Here is a 21,667-nt window from a genome sequence, read left to right as displayed (position 1 = left end):
AATCTATTTCAATTTGACACATACTGAGGAAGACCTTCCAAGTGCCAGGTTCCATGTAGACTGCTGTGGGCAACCTAACAGATGAAAATCCCGGCCCTCCATTTGATTAAGTTCCATGATGGAGGCAGGGGAGTGATAAATGAAAAATAAGATAAGTAGGTAGAATGTTGAGCTTGCCCAATGGCGATGTATCTCTCATCTTCTATGGAATGGTCTCACTCCTCATGAGAGAGGCAGCAGAAGTGCTGAGTTTCATAGAATCTCTTCCTGTTGCCTTTCTTCCTACTCAGTGCAGGACAGTTCCCCACCAGCCAGATTTTCAAACCAGGAGCCTCACACCACTGTAACTTCACCTTCACACTGTCCTTATATTAAGTGTCTCAGGTCTGATGTACTTTCTCAACAGAAAGATAAACATGGATTTCTCTCTTCCCATTGAAATGATCTTTGCTCTAATCCCCGTGGGCTCTTTGCTGAACTGGGGTCCTGGGGATTGCTCTGATTCACCAGCCTGGGACTGACATAGGAGGAGAGAACATTAGCCTGGTTCTCTACCACACTTGCAATCCAACAATCTCAGGAAATTAGAAAGTACTAGCAAGTTTGTGTGAGACTCACTCAAGACAAAACTTGGCCAGAATTTATGGGAGACTAATGCTAATCTTGTGTTCTCCCTCAGTGTGAGTGTTGTCACATCTCACTGCAGAAATATTAGTGTGTTTGATTGTGGCCAATTGCTCCCCGCCACCAGGGATGTTATCTCATGTGTCGGAGAGCTGAAGCTGGAGCAAAATGGACATGCCATCAGGGATTCAGTTAACAGGAATATTTTATCCAATCACGTCTGTTAAACGCATCATCGACCCCACACCCTATAAAAGGGAGGAGCCTTAGGCAGTCAGAAAAGCCTGTGGAGATTTTGGCCCAGGAGTACCCAGTTGGAAGGTCAGTCTTCTGAGTAGGTGAGTTTCCAGAACAAAAGGGAAATTTCCAGTTTTGTTGCTCCTGTTTTGTGCATGATTATGTGGGTATAATCATTGCGGGGAAACATCTAGTTGCAAAAATATGGGGCTTATTCAGGCATTAGGTATGGTGTGTCTCTCAGTTGAATGTGGGCCCCCAAAGGTAGGGCAGCCAGATCGGGTGGAAAGCGGTGTCCTAGCAGGTGAAAGGATTCATTGACGCAGAACGAAATTGATAGAAGTTTACCAAATACACTGCAAGGCAGCCAGCAGCTCCGCAGAGAGACTGCTTGTAATGAATGGGCAATGGGCTGGGGGCCGTTTTTAAAGAAGGAAGGTGGGGAGGTATGGTGACATAAGGAATTTTTCAGGTTTTTTGGTAGCTATTCCTGCTTGTAAGTAGCTCATTGATTAGTTAGGGCTTCTGGATGATTTGAGGTGGGTCACCTGATGGGGATTGCTGTGGTCCTTTCTGCATTCCACTGCTCAAGCCTGTTGCCTAAAAGCGGCCCCTGCTCTGCTGGGGATGGTCTATTCTGACTGATGCTCTGGCTCCATAGGTATTGATGTTGTGGGCTTTGTAAAATCCTGGCCAGATTGAAAGAGTTCTCCATTTGGAAGCATTTTTGTATAGCTGTGTTGTCTTGTTAATTTTGTTTCTTGTAAGACTTTTTAAAAAAGATTGTATTTATTTACTTGCCTGAGAGAGAGCTGGAGCACAAGCAGAGGGGAGGAGCAAAGGGAGAGGGAGAAGCAGACTTCCTGCTAAGCAGGGAGGCGGGTGAGGAACTAGATCCCTGGACCCTGGGATCAAGACTGAGCCACCAGGCGCCCTTCTAGTAGGACATTGTTATGGTATCTTGTTAGAGTGTTGGTCCAGAGTGGATTGGGGTGGGGACAGGGGCCAAGAGTCAAAGGGTAAGTACCAGCCATTCAGCACACCCTTACAAAGGCTTACCTTGTGCTAGGGTCTGTCCATGTGCTTTACATATGTTAACTCATTGAGATCCAGTGACAACTCTAAAAGCTCGGTGTTTTTAAGAATTCTGTGACGGGGGGCTTGGGTGGCTCAGTCGTTAATCAGGTCATGATCCCAGGGTCCTGGGATCGAGCTCCACATCAGGCTTGCTACTTCATGGGGAACCCTGCCCCTCCCTCTCCCACTCCCTCTGCTGTGTTCCCTCTTGCTGTGTCTATCTCTGTCAAATAAATAAATAAAATCTTAAAAAAAAAAAAAAAGGAATTCTGTGGCAGATGAAGACCTTATTGGTAACTTGCTGGGGCCGAACAGCTTGTTCCACATCAAACCTAGCAGTCGGATTTTGAATTCCAAGTTCTTAATCATGATGCTCTACAGTGGTATCCCTGTGGGATTGAGTACTTGTGACTGTGTGGTCTGTGTGTGCCTGGGGTGGTCCTGAAGAAGAAAACTTGTGGGGAGACACAGATGAAGAGAGCTGCAGGGGGGAGAAAAAGACGAGTGTACCTGGATGTAGACACCTAAGATGGGGGTAGAAGAGTGAGATGGCCCAGGCAAGGCCTCCAGAGACCAGGAAGGACTTAGCACTTTTTCCTGATGGCAAAGGAAAGTAACGTAGGGGTGACTTGAGGAGATTAGCATTGTATACCAAAGTCATCTGGATTAGGGAGAGGGAAAAATGTATTCCATTTTCTTCTGTGTGGTTCATCTTTATTTCATTTCTAGATGGGATTGGGATGGCTAATCCTGTCAGACTTACCAGATGAGGATGACACTGAAATATCTTCTAAAAAAAACCCAGTTCATTTTCTGTGCCCACGTAATACACCGATTCCTCATCTTGTTGTTTTATAATATGACATTTCTTTTTTGTTTTTTTTTTTAAATTTTATTTATTTATTTGACATAGATCACAAGCAGGCAGAGAGGCAGGCAGAGAGAGAGGAAGGGAAGCAGGTTCCTCGCTGAGCAGAGAGCCCGATGTGGGGCTCAATCCCAGGACTCTGGGAACATGACCTGAGCTGAAGGCAGAGACTTTAATCCACTGAGCCACCCAGGCACCCCTATAATATGACATTTATTAAAATGATGTTATTTTTCAGTAATCTCTATACCCAACATGGGGCTCAAACTCACAACCCTTAGATTGAGTTGCATGCTCTACCAACTGAAACAGCCAGGCACCCCAGTAGGAAATTTCTTAAAAATACAGATCCTGGGCTCAGTGTTAAACCTCTGCCTTAAGCTCAGGTCACGATATCAGGGTTCTGGGATCCAGGGTCCTGGGATCGAGCCCAGCACTGGGCTCTCTGCTCTCTCGGGGGAATCGTTAAAAAAAAAAAAAGGTTTATCATCAGTAAGGTTGATTAATTAACCTCATTAACTAAAAGAGGAGTGTCTTTTTATATGCTCTTGTGTAACACTAACTAACATTCTTTCTTTCTTTTTTTAAAAAAGATTTTATTTATTTATTTGACAGACAGAGATCACAAGTAGGCAGAGAGGCAGGTAGAGAGAGGGGGAGGTAGGCTCCTTGCTGAGCAGAGAGCCAAATGCAGGGCTTGATCTCAGAATCCTGAGATTATGACCAGAGCCCAAGGCAGAGGCTTAACCCACTGAGCCACCCAAGCGCCCACATTATTTCATTCTTAAATGTCTCATAAAATTCACTAGTGGAGTAATATGGGCCTGAAATTTATATTTTCTTTTTGTTTTTTAAAATTATTTCAGTGATATAATTAAATACACATTTCTTCTATTTTTAGATTGTAGTTTTTTAAAGATTTTATTTATTTATTTGAGAGAGATTGAGGGTAAAGAACAGAGGGAAAGTGAGTGGGAGACGCAGACTCCCCACTGAGCAAGAGCCCTAGGTGGGACTTGATCCCAGGACCCTGAGATCATGACCTGAGCTGAAGGCAGAGGCTTAAACCACTGAGCCCCCCAGGCACCCATAACTTATAGTTTTTAAGGATCCACCACTATCAGTGCTATGCAATATTTGACTATTATTTTAGCTAGTAAAATAAGATTAAAAAAATACATCCAGTATTATTTATAGATGTCCTGATTTTGTTTTGAAACAGATCTCCAGAAACACTGGACTTCACAAACTGAATCCAGGAAGTTGAATCTCTGATAAATATTCCTAAGAATAGATTCATTTCTGTGTGAACCATCTATGGATGACCCTGGATCAAAACACTTTACACCCCGCCAAGGACCTGCTTTCCAAAATGCAGAGGACATTTCTGAGTTCCAGGATGCTCGGCACAACTTATTTCAAAATGGTAATGGCTCCCATGCAAAGCAGGAACTGCAAAGACTCTATAAATCATTTTACTCATGGCTGCAGCCAGAAAAACACAGTAAGGATGAAATCATTTTTCAAGTGGTCCTGGAACAGTTCATGATCAACAGGCACTGGAGTGATCGGTCTACATTGAAGAGGAAATGGGAATCCAGTGGCAGAAACCTGGAGAAATTCATGGAAGATCTGACTGATAGTTCTGTGAAGCTACCTAACCTAGTGAGTAGAAGGTTCTTTTTCCCCTGGAGTGAAGGGCCGAAAGGAGTAAGGAATAAGTAGTCAGTAGGAGGCAGCTGGAAAAGAAAGAAGTTATCGCAGATGCCATTATTTGTCAGATCACACTCTTCCTCACCAAGGGGAATCTTTAGCAACCAAAGTGAGCAAAAGTAAAGTGTTCTAGCCATTCTTTCAGTGGGATGTAATATACAAACCAACATATTAATTTAGTTCATCGAGATTCGTTGGAGAGGGATTCCTGGGTGGCTCAGTGGTTTAAAGCCTCTGTCTTCAGCTCAGGTCATGATCCCCAGGGTCCTGGGATCAAGCCCCACATCAAGCCCCACTCTCTCTCTGCCTGCCTCTCTGCCTACTTGTGATCTCTCTCTCTGTGTCAAATGAATAAATAAAATCTTTAAAAATAAAAGAGAGAGATTCATTGAAGAGATGGTAGAAAAACTCACTGAAAAGTTGTTGGTTGGGCAAAACTTCAAGGATGAGATGAAATGCCTTAACAAGAGCTGGATCTTCCCTCAGAAAACTGTAGTATTCACCTTCTTTATTTTTAAAGATTTAATGGATTTGAGAGAGGGTGTGTGCCCGAGCAGGAGCGAGGGGTGCAGAGGGAGAGGGCGAAGCAGACTCTCCACTGAGCAGGGATCCTGATGTGGGCTCAATCCCCGGACCCTGGGATCATGACCTGAGCAAAAGGCAGATGCTTAATGCCAGAGCCATCCAGTCTCCCCTTCATCTTTTTTCATTAGGAAAGACATATTAGTGAAGAGTATGTAACAGTTATCACTGTTTGTTTATAACAGGTCCGTGTCCACATGCAGGGACAGGAAGCCCTCTTTACTGAGAATATGGCTTTAAAAGAAGTAATTGTCCATCTAACAAAACAGCTGTTAATAGGATCCCCAGCAGGGACATCCATGAGGACACCTTCCTGGACTCCCCAAGATACTTCCCTGGAAACATGACAAGGTGAGTGTGGTAAGCCAAGGTACCAGAGGGATTCATGCGGCTCCTTCTTGGGCACGACTTCACCGAGTCACTTTATCCCCCACAGGAGAGAAAGCTAAAGAAAATGGCGACAACATTTATCCCATAAATGACAGTATTACCAGTCAAAGCAGTCAAATACCTTCCCTTCTCATTATCCAAGAAGAGGACAGTGTTTCTTTGAAGAATCCGCTTAGCTCCAGAAGAGCAGCTCTAGGCACATCCGGGTCCCAGGAAGGGGCCCTGGAAGGACCCTTCTATCAAGATGTCCTTACAGAGGGGAGACCAGGGTTTCTCTCTCAGCCGGTCAAGGTCATCCCTGAGCCTGTTCCTACACACCAGAGAACTGAGGGGAAATCCCCATGTAGGGAACAGCAAGGAGGATGCCGTGAAACACAAAAGTCATACAGATGTGAAAAGTGTCCTAGGTTCTTCAGATATCTCTCTCAGCTACAAGCCCATCAGAGAAGACATAAGAACGAGAGGACATTTACTTGTGCTGAGTGTGACAAAGGCTTCTTCCAAGCGTCAGACCTACACGTGCATCAGAAGATTCATGCAGGAGAGAAGCCTTTCACGTGCAGCATGTGTGAAAAATCCTTCAGCCACAAAACCAACCTTCTGGCCCATGAGAGAATCCACACAGGAGAGAAGCCCTATGAGTGCTCCCTCTGCCACAGAAGCTACCGCCAGTCATCGACCTACCACCGCCACCTGAAGACTCACCAAAAGAGGGCCTCCAGAGGGCTTCCTTCCACACCAGGAGCTTCCTCAGGTGCAGCCCCAGTGGAATGACGTAGAAATACGAATGCAGATACGTGTATTTCCATGGCACTTCCCTGTTTAGAACGTGTCATTTCCTGATTATATTGTCCGTGTACTGTCTTCACTAAAATGTGAGGTGAGGGGGGCGCCTGGGTGGCTCAGTGGGTAAAGCCGCTGCCTTCAGCTCAGGTCATGATCTCAGGGTCCTGGGATCGAGTTCCGCATCAGGCTCTCTGCTCAGCAGGGAGCCTGCTTCCTCCTCTCTCTCTCTCTGCCTGCCTCTCTGCCTACTTGTGATCTCTCTCTGTCAAATAAATAAATAAAAAATCTTAAAAAAAAAAAAAGTGAGGTGAGGGAGAAATTTCTCAGTTTGCTCACTAGAGTATCTCATGTGACTAGAAAGGTGGCCTACAGATTTCAGGTAGCCAACAAAGAGTCTGCTGCATGAATGCACGAATGTGTAATGTTGGTGTTTATTCCTAAAACCCAGCAATGTTCAACCATAGGACACCAAGAGCAGCTCCCAGTGTCAAGGGATGCTTTCCCTCCTGCTCCCCTGTCCTTTGTCCACACTTAAAAAAAATTTTTTTTAAATTTATTTATTTGACAGAGATCACAAGTAGACAGAGAGGCAGGCAGAGGGAAATAGGCTCCCACTGAGCAGAAAGCCAGATGCAGGGCTCAAGTCCAGGACCCTGAGATCATGACCTGAGCGGAAGGCAGAGGCTTTAACCCACCGAGCCACCCAGGCACCCCTGGAAACTTGTTTTAATTTGGTAATATACACATTTGGATATAAACATGCACAGTTTATTTAATCATCTTTTAATTTTTCTCCCCCTGTATGTAAGGGCGTGTTTTCAAATCAATAAGTAATTTATAGCTAGCATTATGCCAGCCACACCTGCGTTGGGTAAGTATCTAGGGTGTAAAGTTCTTTTTTCCCCCATGCTCCTGGAGGGAGCTCTTCCCACCCACCCCCGCCCTAGGCTTTGCTCCTGTCTTTGGTTGATAAGCTGAAAAGGGGCGGGGGTTGCCACTGGCCTCTCCAGGCAGTAGCCACCCCTGGAAAGGCCCCAACCGCAAGATAATCAGCCTTTTCGCCTTTGTTCTTTTTCTTTTCTTTTCCCTCTTTTAGCAAAACCTTTTATAATGGCTCTTATCTGTAGACAGTTAATTGTCGTTCCTCCCCGGGCGCTGACCACTAGACCATCTCTCCCAGCGGTGGGCTCCCTTTCTAGGGTGTCCCGCTCAGCCTCAGAGGGCTGGGACTACAAGCCACCCCAGGAGGGATGCGGGGTAGGGTGGGGGCAGCCAGGACCCTTAGCATGAGTCCGAGAGGACTATGCTGGGAACCTGCTGCCTGCCCCCACAGGGAGGGGTGCAGGGGTGATCTTTCCCAACCACTACTGAAAAGCACTGAGCGCTGCGCAGGGGTCTCCCTCTCAGCCCTCAGCACGTAGCGGGGTTCCTCCGGGGAGGTGCGTGGCTGGGTGGTTGGAGACCTCTTGATCCCCGTTACCAGAGGCACTCAGAGAAGTATTGCATCTGGGAGCTGGAGAATAATTCCTCCTCCTTGTCGGGATCACAGCAGCCGGGAGAGCGGTGTCCCGGGTGCATTGCTGGGCTGGGAACAGGGTCTGTACTTGAACAGGGAGCCTTCCAGGACGGCGCAGACAGTAGGCTCAGTAAACAAGCCCGGCAGTAAATGCTCAAAGGCATCTCTGGGGGCCTTTCCCCAGAGTTCACAATCGTCCCATTCCCCTTGCAGAGTCTTTAAGGATCCAACAGAGCAGCAGAAATTACACTTGGAGAGGCATATGAAAGTAAAGAATTTATTGTACTCACAGGTCCTAGAAAACAGAGGCCAGGTGCAGACTCAAGGGGCCAGATGGGAGGAGAGCCCAGGAAGGCAGTTCAACAAGCAGGAGAGGACCAGAGAGAGACAGAGAAACAATAAACACCAACAGGAGTCAGAGATGGGAAAGCAAGGAGGGGAACTTGTGTCAGTGAACAGCCTTCTCACACTGGTGTATTTGGTCTCCTGGTCTTCACAGGCTGTTTGTGGGGATGCTGAAGCATCAGGGAAGTAAAAAGTTTAAAAATTTTTGGCATACTGAGTGTGTCTGTGTGTTTGATTGTTGTGTTTGTGTCCCTAATAGCATCTCTATAAAAATAGTGAGTAATAAGCATCAGGCTGAAAATCTCCATGCTCTTCTCTTTTGGGCGTGGGTTTGTTAGGGTACAGAGTCAACCACCCCTCAATTAAACAGAGAACACTCTCGATAATGCAAGTCACACAGCGAGGTTTATTTCCAGCTAGCTGGGGTCCAAGTATCTGCGCGGCGCAGGGGGTTTCAACAAGGACCCCGAGCACTCAAAGCCAAGGGTTTATATAGCATTTTTTTAAAACATCCAGCTCACAGTAATTTTCCATCACTTCAGAGACCATACATACTTTTGGCTTCCGCCCCCCTGGTGGTTTAGTAAGATAAGCTCTCTTCAACATCTGGTCCCCCCTGGCCCCCCTGGTGGTTTAAGCTGATTAACTGCTGCGGAGGGGGGGGGGTGTTGTAGTGTGGGGTACTTTCTTGGAACTAAAGCAGTGAGGGGGTCCCTGGAACTAAAGCAGGGAGGAGGGTCCCAGGAACTAAAGTAAACTAGGGGAAAGTTTAGCCCTTGGGCCTGAGATGGCTGCCCAAGCTAAGATGGCTGTACTTATGCTAACGCACTCTTACATTCCCCCTGTTAGTTGTTCATAATGAGGAATCTTGCTCATTTGTAGGGCAGTCATGGGGGCCCTCAGGAGTGGGCAACTTTTCGTACTGCTGTCTTAAGACTATGAGCTGAACGGTATTAACACAATCTTTTACAAAATTAATAAGCTTATTCAGAATGCAAGGGCCAAAAGTTAGAATGAGCACAAGCAAAACAAATGGGCCAACTAAGGTAGAAACTAGGGTGGTGAACCAGGGAGTCCTATTAAACCAAGCCTCAAACCAGTTCTCCTGTGCTTCCCTCTCCTTCTTTCTCTTGACTAATCCTTCTCTCACCTTAGCCATGGATTCTTTCACTACCCCAGTATGGTCGGCATAAAAGCAGCATTCTTCTCCTAATGTGGCACATAGTCCCCCTTGTTGGAGGAACAACAAATTAAGCCCCCTTCTATTCTGGAGTACTACCTCAGACAAGGAGGTAAGAGATAAAGGAATGGTTAAAGTATACTTACAGGATCTTGGTAGATCTGCTGGGGTAGGGAGTTGGTCAGGCTAGGATTGTCCTTAGCAAAACCTCAAGGTGAGGGCAGTTAAGTCCCCAGGGGAGAGCCACTCTGTCTGTTTCAGGGGCTTGTCAGTGGGTAAGGAATTTTAATGATTTTCTTCTGCCTCTGTTTCCCACATCAGCTAAACTTGAGGTGGGATGGCCTTAATTTTCTTGGCCTTCACAAGTTCAGGATTCTCTCTTGTGCCTCTGACATTACATTTCCAGCAAGTATCTGTGGCCCATGCAAAGTAGATGCGATGTCATGTCCTATTTAGAGAAGTAGAAGTAATATTAAATAAAAAGTGATAACAAGGTTGCAAAAGTTGGAGAGCAGGAATGACCAGGAATTGTAGGTGCCTGAAGGTCTACATGTGACCCTGATGTGTAAAAAGACATAGAAGTGCTTTGGTAGACTCTGAACTCAGCACTCACTTTGGATCTGTTAAATTTGTTGGAATTTCTAAAGCTTTCGCCCCTCTTAGCTTTTGATTAGTGGTAACTTAGTCTAATTGCTTAATTTCTGGCTAGGAAGCCAGAAAAACTGTGGGGTGGCATTTTCCTATTACTGTCCATGAAAGCGAGACATACCCAGCTTAGTCCCTAATTGTGCCTGCACAAAGACATGAGGTAGGACTTTGTTGTCCGTGAATGACTGCAGTTCTTCAATGGCATGTTAATCTAGCATTCGCTGAGATTCACAGAATATTTTCAGTTTGCCTATTTTATTTTTTAAAGAATTGTAAACTTTTACATACTCTCATTTAATTAAGTTATTTTTAGCTTCTCTTTTTGACATTGCTTATGAAGTACTTGCCATAACTCTTGGAAGAAATACATTTCTAAGTGGTTTATTTATGTGCTCAATACACACCTTTAGAGCAGTGAGTAAACGTGACACCACAGATTCCCTGTTTACATTTACTCTTCCGGCTACTCTAATGTCCTCTTCAACTCTCCCCAAGCTGGTATTGCTCAATGGGCTCATGAATGAAAAAGAATCCCCTTGTGGAGACAATACATTCGAGTGACCAAGGTTCCAACACAGACACATGCTCAGTGGGTTCTCTCATACCTAAATGACTTCTCAAATTCACTGCAGTCTTATAAATTTTTTCACCCTTCCCTGATGTTTCCCCAGAGCTTCCTGCCACTATCTTTAAAGAACTACATAAACACCATCAATAACTCTGTCATTTCTATTTCACTACTGTCTTTCAGAGATAATCTGCTGCTGCCCTTCGGAACAATTTGTTACTTAAACTGTAACCCCTGGAGGATTTTACTAGTTGCCAAGCACATTAAGATATGGCCTTAAAAAATACTGATACTGACAACAAGTCTTTGGGAAGAAGGACGATATATGACCGTGAAGCTGGGCAGCTGGGGATGCCTGGCTCGCTCAGGGCGGAACACCACCCCTTCACAGAAGCTAGGCAGCTGGGGATACCTAGCTTGCTCAGGGTGGAACGCCGCCCCTTCACTGAACCCTGGCAGCCGGGAATGCCTGGCCCGCCCAAGGCAGAACGCCGCCTGCTTCAGGGAAGCCAAGCACCCAGGAACTCCCCGTCAGCTCAGGGTGGAACGAAATCCGCCTGCTTCCCTTTTTCATTGTCGCTCCTTTCTCTTCCCAGAAGTGCTCATTGTTAGTTAGATGAGTCCTTTGAATGTGCTTGGTTAACTATAAACCTTACCCTCCTCCTTGCTTGCCTGCAAGACGTGTCTAACGTTTGACCTTCATCAATCCTTCTGTTGGCTATTGTTTTCTATCTAATAAAAGTGAGACTGTGGAATTGCTCGTGGCAGCAGTCATTTTCGACTGTTGGCCTCTGCTCCCAGTCTTTTGCAGCTGACTTGTTTGTGCCTAATTCTTCTCTCGTCGCCGACTGGAAGCTGCAATAATCTGAATTCCTCTTGCAGAAATTTCCCTTCAGTAACAGGAGAAATAATCATTTCCCAGCAAGCTGATGGGACCATGCAGTTCAGGCGCTCCCTTCCTCTTGAGATTCAGGTACCCCCTTAATATTGGGATTCTGTGCTACTTTTGCACTTATGCTGAGTGTGAAGTCTGCAGCCACTGTCCCGTACCAAAATAGCATTTGTTGGGGGCGCCTGGTGGCTCAGTCGGTTAAGCTTCTGCTTTCGGCTTGGGCCATGATCCCAAGGTCCTGGGATCAAGCCTCACCTCAGGCTCTCAGCTCAGTGGGGAGTCTGCTTCTCCATCTTCCTCTGTGCTCTTCCTCTCAAATAAAATCTTTTTTCTTTTTTTTAAAGTAGTGTTTGTTTAGTTTCTCTCCACTTGAGATACATGTCTGATTGCTGAAAAGAGTTGGATATCTTGGAACATAGGGAAAGAAATACCCTATGGATTAAGCTGTTCCTCAATGGGTAGGACTCAGTCACAATATATAGGCGTTTTCTGTGGGACCCAGAGGCGAAGCTTCACCCTTGTGCAGTTGCTTCAGGGCAATCCCACTTCCCTCTTCTATCTTCCTGTCATGAACCTATCTAGTCTTTTCCTCTTGTTTCTGACTGAACATAATTAAACTCAACAACTCACTTCGGACTCTTGAAGTTTCACGGCATGTGAAGTGTAAGGGCCTGGTTGGCCAGAGGGAGCTATTTTGTTGCAGTGAACTTAGATTGACCCTATGCAGTGAAATTAGATTGACCCTGCCCCTCCCAGAGGAATTTACTTGAGCAAAGCCTAGATACAAGGGCGAGTTAGGCCTGGTGAAGACATCCAATCAGAGGGGCGCGCATATATTTACTGAGGTGAGTCTAAATCCCATTGGCCACCTGTGTGGGGCAGCGGGGCTCAACCACCCCTATAAAGGTTAGTCTGCGAGGCTGGGGAGGCGTAGAAGAGCGGGAGGAGTAGGAGAGTCGACAGAGCCGGGAGAGCTGTCAGAACGCTCTTGTCAGAGCTGTCAGAACGCTCTTGTCAGAGCTGTCAGAGCCGTGAGAGCCTCCAGCAGCCCCAGCGCCCTGAGTCGCGGCCTCAGGGAGCAGCCTCGCAGGAGCAGCCCCTATCCAGGTAGCAGCCCTGTCTGGGGAGCAGCCTCATCCAGAGCGGCCATGTTGGTTGTCACCTTTCGTAAGAGACAGCCCTGACAGGTCAGTTTGGTTCTTGATGCTTGGCGTGAAATAAAGCTATGCTTGACCTTCGCTTTTTATCAGTCTCGTTCCTTTGATCACGGACCCCAACACCAAGAACAATAAGATAATGTTTATTCGTGTACAGCTAAGAATGTACATCTTTTATGTTGAAATAACTTAATGGAATATGTCTATTTGTATCAGTAGCCTTGGGGGGCACCTAAAGTACTGGTTTTATGCTCTGGGAGCCTGCTGAGCTTCAGGGGGTTCTGAAATCATGTTCCTAAGAACTTTTTCCACTTGTAGACAGCACCCCTATAAACCTGCGCGAATCCCTTAAGGAAGCCTCCAGAACCTCATTAGACCCTTCGCAGAAGAAGCTCCAAGCCCTTGGGACGGTTCTGGTGAGAACGTTTTCGCCTGGGCTCCTACTACGTTACCTAGAGGGCGGAGCGCTGACGGGCTGCGGGCAAGAGAAGAGTTTTTCTGCGCGTTTGACAGCTCTTGGGGAGGGACTTCCGGCGTCCTCGCTGTGGCCGCGGTTTGGGGCGCTCCTCGCTTTGTTGCGACACCATCTGGCAGGTTTGGGACTAACCAGACCGAGAAGGTGCGAGGGGAGAGGCTGCCCCCGCCTCACAGACTGAGACCCGCGGCAGGTGACGCCACCAGAGCTGCCCAGCGCGGGGGCCAGGACGGGGATCGCCGGCCCGGGTGTCCGCTCTGTCACTGAGTCCGATGGCGGCGGCCGCGCCCAGGGACCCGGCTGAGGTAAACGCTCGTCTCCCGGGGCCTCCCCTTAACCCCCGACCCAGACCCCAAAGGCCCGATCGCGGGGCGCCTGCTCGCGGCCCTGCGGCCCTGCGGCCCTGCGGCCCAGGCCGGGGTGTCCGGGACAGGGAGGCGCCGGTGGGCGGGGGCGCGTGTGTGAGCGTCGGCGGGCGGGAGCGGGCTCCGGGCTGAGGGGCCACCGGGGCGGGGGCTGCAGGGGGCCTGAGGGTGGAGGATTCTGCCCTCAGGGTACCGAGCGTGAGGCGGATCCATGCCTGCGCTGGCAGGCCCAGGTGCGGCTCCTCTGCCCCGAGAGCCATGGGAGCGGTGGATGGTTGTGAAGAGAAGAGGGCCGCCGTCTGATTCAGGGTTTTAAAAGTTTTTCCAAGGGCTGCTCAGAGGGAGAACAGGCTGGAGCGACAGTGAGGATACTGAAGCACTGGGAGGTGGGTCTAAGTTACGGAACTGGGAAGAGTAAGTCCAGAGAACTGGAATCCCGAGTTTCTTTAGCCTTTCAGCCCAAGGTCTGGCCTCCGGGGTTGGAGGTTCAAGCCCTCTGAAATGCACCGTGGCTCCCAGCCTCTGTGACGTGCTTCTACCCTCGGGTCCCGAAGCTGCAGTAGCACTTATGGAACCTGCACAGTGAAGTGGAGGGTGTCCCTCCCGCGCTGGTGTGGATCCATCCCCCATATCAACTTTGAGATGCGATGTCCGAAGACTCTTCACCCGCTTTTCTGCCGGCCCTTTAGTTTGACAGCTCTTGGGGAGGGACTTCCGGCGTCCTCGCTGTGGCCGCGGTTTGGGGCGCTCCTCGCTTTGTTGCGACACCATCTGGCAGGTTTGGGACTAACCAGACCGAGAAGGTGCGAGGGGAGAGGCTGCCCCCGCCTCACAGACTGAGACCCGCGGCAGGAATGATCCAAAGGCCAGGGCGTAATCTAGACTCATTTTGAGTCCAGACTGAGGATGATACGGAGTTCTTCTGGTCACCAACGGAAAGAGGTGTAGACGCTGACCTCAGAACAGGTACAAGCAAGTGCAAACACTTGCAGTGTGGGAAGAGGGCGCAGCAGGTCTCCGTTCTCTCAGGAACAAAGAGCAGGGGATAGAGTTCCTTTGGCAATGGTTGCCTGAGAAGTCAGGCAGCTGTAATGGATGTAATGGGAGATTTGGAACGGAGGAGGAAGATGGTCTTACCTAGGTCTGAATAGGCTCCATCCGGTTGCAGAGTGGAAAACAGACTTTGGGATTGAGGGAGGAGGTAGGGTGACCAGGGAAGAGGCTACTGCTGCGATTGTGCAGGTGAGTGTTCATGGACCAGAGTGCTGGCTGTGGAGGTGGGAAAAGTGTTTGGATTCTGGATCTCTGTTTCCAGAAGGGCTGATTTTGAGGGTGAGACAGAAAGGAAGGAGTCGGATATGACACTAAAGTTTTGGTTTTAGCAGCAAGTAGGGTAGAAGGTAGATCAACTGAGATGGGAAGGTCAGTAGCAGGAGTGGATTCTCACTGGCGATATCAGGCTTTGTGTGGGGCCATGTTAAGATTCTGAGATACTCCAGAGAAAAAATGAGTAGTGGCATCAAGTGGGCAGCTGCACATAGGTCTGGAATCTGGAGTGAGGTTTAGGATGGAGGCATCTGGAAGTGGTGGCTGCTGTGTGCACCAGGGTGGAGCTGAGGGTCTTATTTAGAAAGTGGGAGTCCCCTCATGGCAGTAACGTTATTAGCAGCTCAGAAAGAAGAGTAAGAGTTCCAAGGGCTGGATCTATTTCTTGGGCTCATGCTTGGGGGCAATGGATATCATAAATACTGAGGTAGGAGAGAACCACGAAGGGAGTATGTGGAGAGCCTAGTCGTGGCAGGTGGCCAAGACTTCCAAGGGAAGAGTAGACGAGAAATAGATGAGGAGGACTGCTTGAGATAAGATGGGTTTACTACAGTTTTGTGGTGAGCTTTGGTGGGTTCTGGGGCATTTGCCGGTGTGTATGGTCTGGGGCAAGCGTAGCCATCCGTGAAAAATCACTGTGCTTGGTATGGCTGCCAGTATGGCTGAGCTTTGAATGAGGTTTTGGTGGAAAGAGGAGGGTTGTGGCTCCTGAAGGGGCAGCAAGTGCAGGACAGAACTGGGAGAGGGGTCATGGGCATCAGAAATTCATGTGTGGTTCCATGTGACTAATGTTGAAGCAAGGATTAGAGACAGGCAGAGAGGCCTTTGCAGCAGCATCCAGGGCTACCCCTGGTGTGGGACCCATCAGAGGTCTGGGGGAGTACTGGATCCTGTTTGAATTTGCCAATTTCTCTCTGGATGCCATGTGCCAGGTAGCACGGAGCAAGTCCCGGAAGATGTATATGGTGTGAGGCAGGGAATCGGCAGGGGCTGTGGGGATGCACGTGTTGGGTCTGAGGATGTGAGAGGTGCATGTGCATGTGGAGAGAAGGAGTGGGAATTGATGGTCTTGGGTCCTGGTACTGGAGACTTAAGGGTGATAGGTGACCCCAAATTTTATTATGAGGCATGATATGGAGGACTCCAGGGAAATTGCCTGTCAGGAAGAGATGCAGCCCTGTAATCCAGTTCCTGAGTGTAGATGGTGTCTCTGCCTGCTTGCCTGCGGTTGCTAAGGGCTGGACATGTTGATTAATAGAACCATGAGGAAAGAGGAATCAGGTAGCATCAGTGGCATCAGGTCCTGGTTTCTCCTCTAAAGTGGAGAGCTTGGGAAGGGGATGGGTGTGGGATAAATGTGTGGGGTGGACTGTCGGTCCTCAGGAGGGAGGCTGTGATTTCATCTGTCCCCAACATGACAGGACAATGTGACTTTGGAGGATATGGCCGTGTACTTCTCCTGGGAGGAATGGGGTCTCCTTGATGAGGCTCAGAGATGCCTGTACCATGATGTGATGCTGGAGAACTTGGCACTGATGGCCTCCCTGCATAAGGCCCTCACACATCACAGTGTGAGGTAGGTAGCATCACAGTGACCTAGGTAGCAAGTTTGCCTTTCTGCTTTTCCCTAGTGGCTGCTCTGTCCTTCCATCCAGACCATGGGCACTATGACCTTTCCTAGTTCCCTGGGTAGGTGTTATTGTTGCTTGGACTGGACTGTTAGCACTGCCCTCTGCTCTCCCTGCTACCTCAACACCTGCAGCCCTGAAGTCTAGCCGCAAAGGATTCTGGGTCGTCCTTCTAGGTAGTCTTGACAGTCAGCTGGATGGATCCCACCTTGCTTGACCCCTTCCTGGCTGGGTGATTTCTGCAGATCCATGGTACATACTTGCTTCAGGTTTTGCTCCCTTCTTCGGATAGTTCTACATGTCTGCATGTGCCGGGAATTGCCATCGTTGAAACAGACACTACTTACGTCTACTATGCGCTGTTCTTGGAGACCTTTGTGTGAGGTTTTTTGTAACGTTTAGTTTTCTACAATTTGTCATGGCAGGCTGGTATATGTCCTGTCTTAACTTTAGGACTTACATTATCCAAGTCCCATGTAGTTGCTCAACTTGGGTTGTGGGGGAGACTTCTGAACATGTCACAGAATGATACCACTCCTGCCATGGCAAGAGGGGCCAGAGGGGACCTGATCTTGCTGATTGGCAGCTGAGACAGGACATGACATCAGGGCTGTGTTCACATAATACCAGGAACTTGTTCAAACTAGTGTTTTGGTGCCATTTAAATGGCCACACCTCATTTTCACCTTTTCTTCCCTATTCTTGATACTTGACTAGTTTGTCATTTTTACTCTGACCTCTAGTCCCTGGCTGCTGGCAACTTCTTACATCTATCAGTTACCCATTCCTTTCCACTGCTGCCTTCGCAGTGTTCCCAGCATTGGCTCGTGCATAATAGCTAGTGAACACATATCCCCAGTAGTCCTTGAACACCAGCTACTCACCAGCAGTCATTTTCCTGTTTCTTCATGATACTCACATGTGAGCAACACCCCTCCTGGAGGTCATTCTCAAAGGAGTAAGTCAGAAACTCTGCCTGCTTCTCCTTACTGTGCTGCATCCCATTCTGATCTACTTTCATCTTGTGATCCTGCTTCTTAGAGAGCCTTTTAAAATCACAGTACTGCAGTGGCGCCTGGGTGGCTCAGTGGTTTAAGCTGCTGCCTTCGGCTCAGGTCATGATCTCAGGGTCCTGGGATCAAGTCCCACATTGGGCTCTCTGCTCAGCTGCTCGGCTGCTCAGCGGGGAGCCTGTTTCCCTCTCTCTCTCTCTCTGCCAGCCTCTCTATCGACCTGTGATCTATCTCTGTCAAATAAATAAATAAAGTCTTTAAAAAAAATATAAATAAATAAAATAAAATCACAGTACTGCAAAGAAGCCCCTTCCTCATCTTGCCTCCCAACTCCTCCATCCTGAGAACAGTCTCATGTATTCATTCTTTGGTATGTCAGGCACATATTTATAATGTGGCTGCCACTTGTCTCCTGAGATAACATGTACATGACTAGCATTTCTGCTTTCAGATTGTTTGTGTGCCAGAGAGATTGAGGAGGCACCTTTCGGACAGAATGTTTCTCTGGGAAGAATGCCACAGATCAGGATCTCAGAGCCAAATCTAACCACCCAGAAGATTCATCTCTGTGAGAAGCATGTTCCTGTCATGAAAGATACTTCATACCTGGATAGGCATCAAGGAACACATCCTGGGCAGAAATCATACACATGTGTGGCATGTGGAAAACAATTCTGTTTCAGTGTAAATCTTCACCAACACCAGAATGAGCACAGTGGGAGAAAACCCAATAGCAAGAACATGGACAGGACTTCCTTTGTGAAGACCTATAGACACCATTCATTAGGGAAGCCTTTCACCTGTGAGGATGTTGAAAAAGACTTCTTGGCCAGTTTGGGACTTCTCCAGCATCAGGCCACTCCCAAAGCAATACTGAGTATACACAGCAGTACTAAGTGTAAGGGGTCCTTTCATAGTGGAAAAGTTCTTACAAATGTGGTGAATGTGGAAAAGCCTTCTGTCGTAAATGTACACTTGTTCAGCACCAAAGAATTCACACTGGAGAAGGACTGCTTGAGTGCAGTGAATGTGGGAAAACCTTCAGCTATAAGCATACATTTGTTCAGCATAAGACAGTCCACACTGGAGAAAAGCCTTCTGATAGCAGTGAGTGTGGAAAGGCCTTCAGGTTCAAATATAAACTTTTTCAGCACCTACATACTCACACTAGAGAGAGGCCTTACATGTGTAGTGAATGTAGGAAAACTTTTGGATGCAAATCCAAACTTGTTCGGCACCAGAGAATTCACACAGGAGCACGACCTTATGAGTGTGCTGAATGTGACAAATTCTCCAGACAAAGTTCCAGCCTCTTTCAACATCAGAGAATTCACACTGGAGCAAGGCCTTATGAACGTGACAAATGTGGGAAGTCTTATAGCCAAAGTTCTATCCTCATGCAGCATCAGAGAGTTCACACTGGAGAAAGGCCATATGAGTGCAATGAATATGGGAAATCCTTTAGACAAAGCTCCAGCCTCATTCAACACCAGAGTGTTCACACAGGAGCAAGGCCTTACGAGTGTAGTGAATGTGGGAAATCCTTTAGCCAAAGTTTTAGCCTCATTCTACATCAGAGAATTCACACTGGAGAAAGGCCTTATGAATGCAGTGAATGTGGGAAATCCTTTAGCCAAAACCATAGCCTCATTCAACACCATAAACTTCACACTTGAAAAAGGCATTAGGACTGCAGCCAACCTGAGAAAGTTTTCCGCCGTCTGCTCTGATTCAACACCAAAAACTTAAAGACTCAAATCAGTTTTATGAATCAGTAGATGTGGAAAAACCTTCAGCCAAGATCTAAGCCCATTCAGCATGAAAAAGAAATTCCACATAAGAAAATGGCCTTAAACGTTCAGGAAATATGCTCTTTCTTTGTTCAATGTAACAGCACTAGAGAGCTTCTCTGAGGAGCCATCTACCACACATTCCAGTTACAAGAAGTTTTCAGGAGCTGCATTTCATATTCTGACCTGCTCAGACCTTCCCGGAATTCTCACTGCCAGTGGTGGCAGAAGGTATCTCACCTCTGACACCCAGGAGGTCCATGCGAGTCACCTTAGCATGCTCAGAGAAGACAGATGTTTGTGTTCTTCTGCTCTGTAGTGGAAATCATGATCTGAACCCCTGGGGTGGGGACCTTTCCTCTGACTAGCTATGGCATGGACCTGATCCACTTTTTGCCACAGAACCCAATCCAGGAACCACTGATATTTTGCAAGTTTTACCCTCTTTGTGGCATTGTTGATCTTATGCCATACTTTTTATGGATTTTCCAGCCTCTAAGTCACTGAGGTGGGACCTGTCTTCCTCACATTTGCTCTGATTTGTGCAATAATAAACATCTTATTAAATCACATTTGATCTTAAGATTTTTATTCATTGTGTGGGGTGGGTTGAAAACATTGGGCTCTGCCATTGTGGAAAAGTGGACAGCTTTCTTGGACATCAAGGAGACTATAATGTCAGAGACTACCTCTCACTATAGTTTTTACCTAATCAGCATTCCTACCTGATTTAAAAAAGAATTATTTGATGTTTGTCCCTAGTTCCTGGCATAGAACTTCTGAAACCCTTGGGATTTCCTGGATAAGAGTCTTTTGTATGAGGGTGAAATCACTCAAGATGGAGGCCAATAAAGGAACTTCAGGATGGGAGCTGGTGACTAGACATTAGAGAGTTCTAACTGTACGCCCTATCTGTAACTGTCCCTCAGAATAACGTACTGCTTAAGATATAACCCATAAGAAATTATACTAGCCACTAAACATGCTTAGATACAGCCTTAAGAAAAATATGCACTAGCAACAGGCCTCTGAGGGAGAGGATGATAGACGTCCTTGAAGCTGAGCTGCTGAGGACGCCCGGCCTGCTCAGGCCGGAACGCCACCTGCTTCATTCTCCCGTTACCTCCCCTTCCTGCTCCTGCAGGAGCACCTGCAGCTCATCAGACGATCCTTCTCTTTGGGCTTACTCACTCTAGATCACGGGCTACAGGACCAGATGTATTTTGCCTTTCTTCTTACTTATCTGCAAGACTCATGGTCAGTGTGTAACTTACTCTGGCTTCTTTGTTGGTTGTTACCAACTTTCCAATAAATATGAGACTAAGGAGTCGTTCAGAGAGACAGTCTTTTCTGCTGTCATTCCCTGCTCCCTTTCTCTTGCAGCTGACTTGTTTGTGCCTCATTCGTCTCCTGTGCGCTGTCGGGAAGCAGCACTATCCTTGATATCTGGGGAGGGGAAGGAGCTAGACATTGGGTTCACTCACCAATGGCCAACGATTTAGTCAATCACGCCTATGGAATGGCCAAAACCCCTAAAAACAGGACTTAACACCAGCCGGCCAGGAGGGGGTGCATACTGATTCCACTGTGACAAGGATTCTTGCTCTTGGGGCTCTTACGGAGCTCACCCTATGTACCTCTTCATCTCTTTGTTGATTTGTGTCCATTTTAGTAAACTAATAGTAAGCATAGCATTTCCCTGAGTTCTGTGAGTTATTGTAGCAAATTATTAAATCTGAGTGGAGACTCGAGGCAACTCCAGATTTATAGTCAACTTGGTAGAAGTGAGGGTAGTCTAGGGACCCCATTTGCCGCTGGCATTTTAAGAGACAGTTGTAGGACTGAGTCCTAACCTGTGGGGTCTGCCAAGTAGCTAGTGTCAGAATTGCATTGAACACCCAGTTGGTGTTGGAATGACACATTTGAGATCAGAAAAGGCTATATACTGCGTAAGGCCTTCTAGGAAAGACTACAGGTATCTGTAGTCCTAATTTGTGGCCTGAATGTCAGGATGTTTGTAGCCCCAAAGATCACCTGGAGGAGGATACAGCTGCGACAACCAACAATGCTTTTGGTAAAGGCTAGGACAGGGTAATTTCTCCCAGGTGTAGTGATGGGGATCAGCAGCACTTGAATTATGCTTGGACATGACATTATTAAGGCCTGATTGTCTAAAATGAATTAGGAAAATACAAAGCGCTTAATTTTTCTCTGACTGAAATTATTGAGGTACCTGAGTATTAAGACCAGGTTTTTTAAAAGATTTATTTATTTATTTGAGAGAGCATGTGTACACATGCACATGATTGGGATGAGGGGCAGAGGTAGAGGAAGAAAGAATCCAAGCAGACTCCCCTCTGAGCAAGGAGCCTGACATGGGGCTCAGTCTCAAGACCCTGAGATCATGACCTGAGCCGAAATCAAGAGTTGGACACTTAATATACCACCCAGGCATCCCTTAGAACAAATTTTAAAAGGACTTATCAG

At 47.4% G+C, this 21,667-nt stretch overlaps 2 protein-coding genes across 2 annotated transcripts; both read left to right on the top strand.

Annotated features, from left to right (window-relative positions):
* The first annotated feature begins 2,305 nt into the window (after positions 1–2,305).
* LOC101682885 (zinc finger and SCAN domain-containing protein 4-like) lies at positions 2,306–6,393 on the top strand. The gene is given in 4 exon segments (XM_013048028.2): positions 2,306–2,321; positions 4,101–4,471; positions 5,287–5,452; positions 5,538–6,393. Coding segments are annotated over 4 exon segments (1,281 nt in total). The 3' UTR covers positions 6,266–6,393.
* A 6,937-nt stretch (positions 6,394–13,330) lies between these two features.
* On the top strand, positions 13,331–19,745 carry LOC101684035 (zinc finger protein 256). The gene is made up of 4 exons (XM_045077258.1): positions 13,331–13,363; positions 14,113–14,226; positions 16,171–16,320; positions 18,308–19,745. Exons 1-4 carry the CDS (start codon positions 13,331–13,333, stop codon positions 19,064–19,066), a joined length of 1,056 nt encoding a protein of 351 aa, XP_044933193.1. The 3' UTR covers positions 19,067–19,745.
* The last annotated feature ends 1,922 nt before the right edge of the window (positions 19,746–21,667 follow it).

This window comes from Mustela putorius, unplaced genomic scaffold (assembly GCF_011764305.1).
Source record: "Mustela putorius furo isolate JIRA1106 unplaced genomic scaffold, ASM1176430v1.1 tig00000196_pilon_pilon_pilon, whole genome shotgun sequence".
NCBI classification, from domain to species: Eukaryota; Metazoa; Chordata; class Mammalia; order Carnivora; family Mustelidae; genus Mustela; species Mustela putorius.
The sequence above is the reverse complement of the archived record's forward strand: the minus strand, read 5'-3'. Positions and strand labels throughout refer to the sequence as shown.

Bases quoted from the DNA above. Each gene is read 5' to 3' on its own strand.
- LOC101684035 (XM_045077258.1), top strand. From the start codon at position 13,331: ATGGCGGCGGCCGCGCCCAGGGACCCGGCTGAG. The intron at 14,227-16,170 runs GTGCGAGGGGAG...CCAACATGACAG, and splicing joins GGACTAACCAGACCGAGAAG to GACAATGTGACTTTGGAGGA. The intron at 16,321-18,307 runs GTGAGGTAGGTA...GTCCTTTCATAG, and splicing joins AGGCCCTCACACATCACAGT to TGGAAAAGTTCTTACAAATG.